Source organism: Belonocnema kinseyi, chromosome 10 (genome assembly GCF_010883055.1).
Source record: "Belonocnema kinseyi isolate 2016_QV_RU_SX_M_011 chromosome 10, B_treatae_v1, whole genome shotgun sequence".
NCBI lineage: Eukaryota > Metazoa > Arthropoda > Insecta > Hymenoptera > Cynipidae > Belonocnema > Belonocnema kinseyi.
This window is the reverse complement of record NC_046666.1, coordinates 92,756,524-92,766,398: the sequence shown is the minus strand read 5'-3', so window position 1 is coordinate 92,766,398 and position 9,875 is coordinate 92,756,524. Positions and strand designations below refer to the sequence as shown.

Below are 9,875 nucleotides of genomic sequence, written 5' to 3'. Positions count from 1 at the left end.
CAGATCTTCTAAATTAATTTTAAAATTCATCGAAAATTTTCCTACAGTTCTTGAAAATCCAGCAAATTAAATAAAATCCTTAAAATATTCCATGTTCTTCTTTGATCATTTCTTAAATCTCTATAAAATCTTCTTAAACTTTCTGTTACAATAATTTTTCAAAATGGAAAATAATTTTCATTTTTCTAAGAATCTTAAGAAAATTTTTATTCTTCTGTAGTCTTTCAAAATTTTAAAAAATCTAAATTTTTGTTTGAAATCTGCCAAAATATAAAAGTTCGGACAAAAAATTCAAAAATAATTTTGAATTAGGAAAAATTTAAAACCACTTTTCGATTTTTCAATATTTTGAAATAAAATTTTCAATCTTTTGACGGATTGCCTAGACTATTTAAAATAAAAATAATTAAACTTCTAAATTAAGAAATGTGAAGGTAAAACATTATTTTTCAATTTCTAATGTGTCTAGCTTAAAATTACTTGAAGTAATATATAATTTTGTAAATTTTTAAAGTTCATTACTTGATTCTTTAATTTATACTGTTGAAAATGTTAACGTGGATTTACATTTTTGGAACTAATCTCAATCTTTAAACTCTAAAATTTATAAAAGTTCTACATTTTGCAGTTAATTTTCATTTCACTTAAAACTGTTCAATTTAAAAGTGTAAGTACCTTCCAGTTTATACGTGTAAGTTATTGAGCATTTGAATCATTATCATTAATCATATCATTAATTTCAAAAATTGTGTGTACTTTTAACCCTCCCCATTCAATATTATTTACAAACTTACATTCTGGTCTGAATATAATTTATTTCCTTGCCAATGTTCTAATATATCCATTGCAAGTTCCTTTTGAATTCATTCTTTTAATATTCTCATAATATTTCTTCCTGCGTATTGATTTTCCTATAACAGTTCGCCGTACAGTCTTACGCGTCAAACTCAAACTGCGCGGTCAAACTAACAAAATGGTGGAATTAAGCGGTTGCGTTACTTGAACGAAACAGGGCCCTCAAGTGGCTAGACCATGTATTTGTTAGATCATGCGATATAGTGTTGATGGCAGAGGATAAAGAGGAGATGGCGAGCTTAGTACAAGATTAGAGAAATGCTTACACTGCCGTGCAAAAGTTGTTGAACACCTCTTTTTTATGCCAGAATATATTCTCTTAATTTTATTCATACCAGAGCTAAAAAAAATTTTTCTTTAAAGGTTTGATTGCTTTGAAATTCTGTATAAAATGAGTTCAGGGTGAAGCTAATTTGTTAAACTGATTATACATTATTACAGTTAAATTTATTGTGCAGGAATAAATAATAACTGCAGGAATACGCGGAGCACCGGAACTACTGCGCGTGGTCAGGTCTCCAACTACTGACTTCTATACCGACTAAGTAAGTTTATCCATTTTTTTACACTGCTTGTAACTTCACATACACATAATAGAGGCGCGCAGCAACGATGTAATAATTCATAAATTTTAGAAACGACCTAAATCGACTCAAGCCGTTTTTCTAGAGTACGGCTCATATAAGGTGGACAATAGTGGTAGACTGGAGGACAGCCAGATGTATGGGAAGAAGAAGCGCAAAGGGATAAATTAAGTACTAGAGTGGGAAAGAAGACATGGAAATTTCAGGCGTAGCTGATGAAGGGAAAGGTAGGGGAGTTAGCAAAACGTGTTTGATGGAGATAGAAGAAAGGAGACAAAGGGCAAAAGAATTAACGAGATGAGAAGAAGAAAGGAGGCAATACTTTAATGCTAAAGATATAGAAGAAAAAAGAGAGAAGGCAATATAATTAACGAGATGAGAAGAAGAAAGAAGGGAATTCTTGAATGCTAGAGATATAGAAGAAGGGACTGGAGTAAACTATGAGGAATTGAAGAAAAGGAGACGGATAAACGATTGATAGAAAGATGGGGGATGATTTAGGAATAAAAATGAATAAATTGTATAGGATAATAAAAAAGGAAAGAGCACCAAAGTATTTAGAAAAGGGATGGGGAGAGAGAAGGTGGGCCAGAATAGCAAGATTTAGATTAGAAAACGAGGTAAGGGAAGGAATGTATTAGAAAAAGAAAGAGAACAGAAAGTGCAGAATCTGTGAATGAGAAGAGGAAACATGGAATGATAAAGGAAGCTGGCAAGAGAATATAGTACAGATTCTAGGGGAGGATAGATTAGGAAAAGAATTGATGAAGGAATTGAAGGGGGCTAGAGAACCGAATAAGAAGGAAAAAAAGAATGCATGTGAAAAATGGCAAAATGGAGTTACAGGAGAAGTAGAAGAAAAATGAAACGGAAGTCGCTTAGATTAGAAGCGTAAAAATTTGTAAGTAATGGTTATGTAATAGCATAAGTAGATTAGGAAGCGGTTGGGCTCTCTCTTTTATTTGCACTCTCGCTTACGATCGCTCGCTCACCTGTTTTTCAAACACGTACCAAAATTGCGCTATCGTAAGAAATAGAAATAATGTGATTTAATATAAATATAATTTAGATGTAAGATTTTCTGTAATTAGTTGTAAATAACTTTAAATAGTTAGGATTTTTATAAAATATGCAAACCCTTAAGGGACACATTATGAGTAAAGAAGAAATACAAATTTGAAAATCAAAATTGTTTGGAAAACTCAAGTCATTGCCAGATTTTTTTAATTATTCCATCCTACCTTTTATAGAGAGGAAAGCATTTAACCGAGGTCCTTTCTTATACATAGCTTTCTGTATGCGCGGACTAGTGACTCAATTTTCAACGAACCCATCAAACTAACACAAACATCGTAAAATGCACATGTGAAATAAATTTGTAAAGAAAGAAATGTTACAAGTAAAAGAACAACCCAAAATATAAGAAATATCTCCACAAATTATTATCAATTATTCATAAATGAATACTAATAGGAGATATCAAAGGTGATCTTAAAATAATAAAAAAAAACACAAGTACAAAAAAAATCAAGACAAATTCATCATAAGACTTTTCCAAACGATAAAACATTGGAAAGGTACTCATTGGTATATGAAACAAATTATGCACATATTATATTTATAGCATCTTTCTTAGATAACCTTTGGTTTTTTTGGAAACGGATATCCACGTTTCGAGATCCCCTGAATCCGAAAATCAGGTTTTTACGATAGCATCTGTCTTTCCGTCCGTAAACATAACCCTCGAAAAAATGAACGGATCAAATCCATCTTTGGCATACTTTTTTAGGCCCTAAAAGAAAGGACAAGTTCGTTAACCAGCCATTTTTGATAAAAATTCAAAAAGTGAGCCCATTTTGAAAATGTATGAGACCCCTTTTTTCTGAATTTGAAAATTCTATGCACGGATATTTATAATATTAAAAAGAACAAACAATTTATCCTCATGATTTTTTTCGATCAAAAGAAAATTCTCAGAATTATAGCATTTTCAAAATTTTTTTAATTAAACGAAAATCAAAATTTTAAGCCGAAAAACGAAATAAAAAATTCCACTTTGTGGATAAACTATGTAGGATACGAAAAAAGATGAATTAACAAAAATTGTTATCCCAAAGAAGATCGACTTTTTATTTTATTCGTGAAAAATAACATTGAAAAGAAGAAAAATTAAATTAAAATGTGTGGAAAAACGACGAAAGTTACGAGGAAAACAAAATTCAACAAAACCTGTTTCTTCTGAGTTGGTGGCGCTGTCCTAGTGAGCCGATAGGCTCTACAATTCGACAACTAAATCAAAGAAGAAGTATTAGATAAACAGAGATAGAGTATGATCGTTTCAAAGCGAAAAGACCTGTCATTAGAACACAATCGGATCGTCCTTTAACTGTAAGGGTCTTAATCGCATGCATTGAGCGATTACGCAGTAGTGCATGCTTCCCACTTGAAGTTTTGACGTTCAGTGTTTTGGTAAAAATAGTCATGTGTATTTGGATACTGCTGTCTTCGAATGGTTTAAGTAGGCGAAGGACAGAGTTGATTCAGTATCTGAACCGATTATTCAAGAACAAGTTGTTTTTTTAAAACGAGATGTTCAATGGTCCTCAAATGTTTGAAGTGTTTACGTAGGAAAACCACGTTTATTTTAACGTGTAACAGCAAACTTCCTTACTAATTTCCGTTAAATATTTATTTTACTCTTGTCAACGTATTGGAAAAACCATTTTCAAAATACTTTTTACCACACACTAAAATCCACCGGAAACGATTAATACGCGTTCTACGAGTCTGGATTTTATGTTACCGTCAGTTCTAAAATTCACATTAAATCCAAGTTTGACTGTAATTATTTGAATACATCGAATTTTGAGTATTAGTATTTTGTGAGAATCTGGTAAAAATATCAAGTTATATATTTAATAAACAAAACTAAATATTGGGATCAGCAAAGAAGTTTTCCTTTTTGATTTAAATTATTGTTTTTTATTCTTATTATAAAGGATATTTTTTATGTCTTTGTCACTTTTTTTGCTAATGCATGTATTATGTTTGATTTTTAACTAACATAAGAATCTATTAATGATACCTTCCAGTTTTCCTATAAATAATCCCGGATGAGGGGGACTAAATTGGCCCTGAGAATGTTGGTTCCCCTGGTAGTATGAAAAGGACGGAGAAAGGAAAAAGTGAGAGATTGGTTTACTTTTTTTCTTATTCTCCCTTTTTTCTTTGGCTATTTTTGCCTCTAATTTGCCAAAAAGTGAGGTAGGTGGTAAGTCTCTTTTTCAATTGTTAATCTTTCTCATGCTCATTTTGCATGGAATTATTCATTATTAAATTGACTTTGAAGTCTGGCTTTTAATTATGAATATTTTTCATGCTCTTTTTGCATAAAATTATTCATGAACAAATAGATTTCTTTTCAATCTCAAATTAGAACTTTTTTAAATAGCAACACTAAACTCATGATTCATTCCAATCTGCAGGGCTTGCTTATGAATATTTTGAGAATTCTTATACATTTTATTCCCCCTATTCGGAAAATGTAATAATCCAAATAGATTGCTTCAAAATCATCCACAAATAAAAGTATTGAATGTTGACTTCGCCGAACTAAAAACTGTGTTAATGTAAAATTTTACAATTTTATAAGAGTTGAAAACTGAATTGTCCTGCAATTTTTAATACAGGCAGTTTCAACTATTCGTTTCGAAAAAGTTGAAAATTTTAATTGTTGAAATATTAAACTTTCAATTTAAAATTAAATAATTTAACAATATGAAAGCATTCAAGTACAGATAATTCGACATTGTTTAATACGCTAGTAGTTTGAATGTTTCTGTCTGATATTATCTTATGGAAGGATTTTGTCAAATGAACACCCGTCGTTCTTGGAGGTGAAAATATACCTTATGGATGACATTTGCACCTTTATTGAACGACAGGTGTTCATTTTACAAAATTCTTCCATAACACTTTTTTAAACTAAATTTTTAACGATTAATGACGCTCAGTATCCAGAATTTTGAAAATATAGTCCGATCAATACCGAAATTTTAGCCACCATACGAACCTCTAGGTTACAAAACGAGTTGCCCTTTTGAAATTGGAACTTTGAAAACCCGCTTTTCCAGAAAAACTAAATTTGGCGAGTGACATAAGCGCACGTGTTATATTTTTTCCTCAAACATAACATTTACGAACTTCCGAGACAAGCATATAATGTAACGAGATAGAGCACAGATTGAAGTATGATTTCCGATCTAAACCTTAAGATCGATACTTTTGACCTTTGTTCACCAAAAAGATAATATACACTAAAATATGATCTACAAAAAAGTCCCTTCTCTTGCAGAACGTCACATTTGCTTAAATATTTTTTGAATGAATATTCTTAGAAAATAAATATCCTCAAAACTAATTTTTCTCCTGCTTTTTCTGGATAGCCTATACAAATATGTATTATTTGAATAATTTAAGAATTATTTTTCGAGGACGAATAAACTCATAATGTATAGAAAATACATTCATTTGGCGACTTACCAGAAAAAAATCAAATATTTGAACAAACTAAAATTGTTTCAAAATTTAAAATTAGTAAAAAAATTGCTACACAAGTAATTTTAATTTTTAAATTTTCTGTTGCACTTTCATAAACAACCCCCATCATATATATTATATAAATTTGTAGTTTCTTAGGTTCCTATAATTTTAAGTTTAAAAATTAATTTTGAATTGAAATAAGATCGTATTGCTAGATTTGTGAATTAAGTTCATAATATCGATCCATGAGGCTCATTTCCATATTTTTATCAAGCCCCATAAGATAAGTGTAGACGCAAAAGAGAATTGAGTTTTTGACAGATGTTATTACCGCTAAAAACCTAGACATAGATGTATGATTTAAAAAAAAAAAAAGAATACAGAATTCTTGACAGGACTTCTACAGCACCGGAACCATTCTGGGTACGCAAACTTCATTCAAACGATTTTAACCAAATTTAACGCAATTATCGGCAATAACGTCTCAACCTGTTTACACCCAGAGAATGCAAGCACTCGAGGAGGATTTTACACAACTTCTAATTACTTCCTGATTCTTTCTTAGCCTCTTTCTTTCGTTCCTCTCTTAGGAATGGATTTTCTTTTCTCTACTATTTTTTCCTTACTTTCTCTCGCACATCTTACAGGAAAGGAGTTTCTTTCATGTACTATTTTTCCTACTTTCTCTCTTTCCTCTCGTAGAAACGGAGCTTCTTGTCTTTACTATTTTTTAAACAGTAAATAAACACAAAGCTAATATTAAATATATTGCCAAATCGTGAGTCCAAAACTTTACTAAAATGATATTAACCATACCTCCAAAGTTGGGATTTCCATACTTTTTGTAATATTCGCTCATTTTTTCAGCATGTTGTTTCTTTTCCGATCTTATAGCAAATCTCATAAAGATTCCTTTGGACTTGGGACAATCGATTCCTTTTCTCCATATGCCTGGAGGCAAAGGATAGTTTATATTTTTTACGTGAATTTCTTTTTCGCTGGTAACATTTTCATCCATTTTATCATCGATTGCTTCAATTTTATCTTCAGTATCAACTTCGATAACACATTCATTATTGCTGTCATTGGACTTAGGGCTTAAATCAGTTCGAGTTCGGTTGCCCACACCAATTATTTTCTTGGACAAACCCAATAACGCTCTTGCAGTAGAAGCAGAATCGAGCCACACAAGATTACCTGTAGGATAAGAATTGAATACTTGTTTTATATGTATATATTTTGAACACATATTATAGAAAAAAATTAATCAAGTAGGAATACTTACATGAAACGTCGTTAATCCATTCTATTGAAGCTGGTGCATAGTCCTCAAAGTATTTGAATACGTCTTTTGTACTCATTTCTTCAGTTCCTCTTATATGTAAAACGTTCAGCCGAAAATTCTTAGTACTTTCATTTTCTTCGGTGATGCCCATGCTATAAGATTGAAATAAACTTTCGAATTCAAATTCAAACGACACGATGATGAATCTTGTGCGTTAGATAAAATTTAAAAGAACTTTTAAACCTAAATACATTTAATTAAAATTTTCGAGAACTTTTATTTCCAAATTAAAACAATAATGGTACAAGATAGTATTTTATAAAAATGTAATTTATATAAATATAGGTATATATAAAGTTAATATAAAATTTTAATTTAATTTGCGCAAAAAAGTGTAATATAAGTTTTACCTAGAATATAAATCTTGGTATTCTTCCAAGTGAGAGAATATTTCTTTGTCAGTCAGTCCGAAACGCTTGGCGCGTTCTTCAATTTTTTGTTTTTCCTCTTTACTGAAAATATCTATACCAGTCATAAAGACGCCACTTTTATTTTCATATCTCGGTTCTGGCAGCTGGAATTAGAAATTATAAAATGGAAATTCAATAGCCTCTTGTGATGAAAGAACAGGTATTAAGAATATCGCGTTGGCTAGTAAAATATAAGCAACCTCTTTTCCGTCTTTCTCCCTCGAAGCGTTCGGCAGGGCAGGCTCGCGGCCAGCACCGTAAAAGGGACAAAGATGGTACGAAAGCACTCTTAAGACCGCATTATGTCTGTAGAGATACGTAGTTCCCGCGTGTGTAGGACACCCAGATAGTACGTGTTATAAGTACTCAGCGTGTGCATGACACACTCTGCAGTTATCGCTGGGAACCTCTACCTGAATTAAGCCCCGATGATATGAGAAAAGAATAAATTTGCTCTTTTGACAAGGACTGTTCTTCTACATTTCTGTAAAAGTTTCCGCTCAAATTATTATCAAGTAGCCTTTTGGCGGAATTTTTCAACCTCTGCTTTCTTTACTTCAGCTGTTTGAAAAAAAGCATCTAGATGGAGTATTTCACTTTCCTGACTTCTGATGTTAAAATTCAGGCCAATGGTCTCGGCCGCCTGCTGCGCGGCTGTATAAAGGAACGCTCCTTTGTCAATCATCTCGTGGTTCCTAACCATTTTTAGGAAAGTATCTCTACCATTTGCAACGATGTAACCTGTACGTAGAACAATTAGATTATGAAGACACTGGAGATTCAGAATCCGCGTCCGAATTGACGGCGTGAAATGTATAATCGCGAAACAGAGGAATTGATATGCAAGCTCTTATGAATATGCATGATCTTACGTGTAGCCTTAAGCTCGTTTTTCATCCATTAAACCACTCGAAACGAGTAGAATAGAACCGGGACAAGAATGTTAATCGCAGATACCTTATTCAACGCCGACAGATTTAAAGACCAAATCTTCCGAACAAGATGCTTGTATCTGCTTCGGAGAGACTACTTCACTGATGCTGCGTCCTGAATGCAGCTTTGAGGCACGCCCAGACATGTATAGGTCTCTCCAGTGTCAATATGTCTAATAACACTTATATCCAGAAGTTCAGGATCCTTGGGAACGCCAATAAGCATTCCTTTCTTCGGATAAATTTTGGCACACTTGTCCAATCCAAATTCTCCTGTGTACTCCTTGACGATATTTAAAGCACTCCGAACTTTGCTTTTACCAGAAGCATAGATCGTTAGGTCGTCCGTATAAAATATAGAATATCGTAGTGCGAGAAATAGAGGCAGAGGTCTTATGTAAAAAGGCAGAGGGCGCATGGTTGCCGCCCTAAAAGACGTAAAGTTTCGAATGGTAACTTACGTATACGAGAAGTAAGTCATATCCTCGAGCACTCTTCGAATTTGCGATTTGAGTTATTCGTATACGAATATACTTAACAGCGTTGCCACTTTTAAATCGCAGAAAAATTCTAGTGCTTTACTAGTGACAAACAATTTGAGCCAATGAAAGCAATTGTAGAATCGTGTGTGAAATGCGCCAACCATGTGGATGGTTTGAAAATGGAATGCTTTCGCTGTTAGCACGTGGTGTCGGGTGAACTTATTAAATATATATTAATCATAAGATTATACTTGAAATATAATGTGAACATGTTTTACTACTCATATTTCTGTGCAATATGATATTATTGAAGAAAAATATGACTTCAAGTGGAATTGAGGTTAGGTAGACAAATCAAATTCAATTTCTTTTAAATTCGTTTTTTCCCTAAAAATGATTACTATTGGCGTAGTGGTAAAAAATATTACTGTTGGTCTAGTGGAATATTTATCAGTAATAATTAATAACCAATTAATAATTAATTTAATAATAATTAGTTTATAAGTAATATTTAAGTAATAATTTTTATTTAAAAATATTTTTAAATAAAATTAATCAAACAATGTTGATAAATATTCCATTGAAGAAACATTAATAATTTCAATAAAAAAAATGATTTACAGAAATTCCATTTGTTTAAACAATTGAAAATTAATGAACTAATGTTAATAAATATTCCACTAAATCAATAACAATAAAAAACGAATTTTCGAGAAAATAAAATT

At 31.8% G+C, this 9,875-nt stretch overlaps 1 protein-coding gene across 1 annotated transcript; it reads right to left on the bottom strand.

Moving 5' to 3' along the window:
• Positions 1-6,627: 6,627 nt before the first annotated feature.
• Positions 6,628-7,834, bottom strand: LOC117181789 (nuclear cap-binding protein subunit 3-like). Its single transcript, XM_033374759.1, has 4 exons — positions 7,677-7,834; positions 7,267-7,418; positions 6,798-7,178; positions 6,628-6,704 (listed from the first exon to the last, which is right to left on the bottom strand). The coding sequence occupies exons 1-4, from the start codon at positions 7,799-7,801 to the stop codon at positions 6,643-6,645; spliced, it is 720 nt and encodes a 239-aa protein (XP_033230650.1). The 5' UTR covers positions 7,802-7,834; the 3' UTR covers positions 6,628-6,642.
• Positions 7,835-9,875: the final 2,041 nt, after the last annotated feature.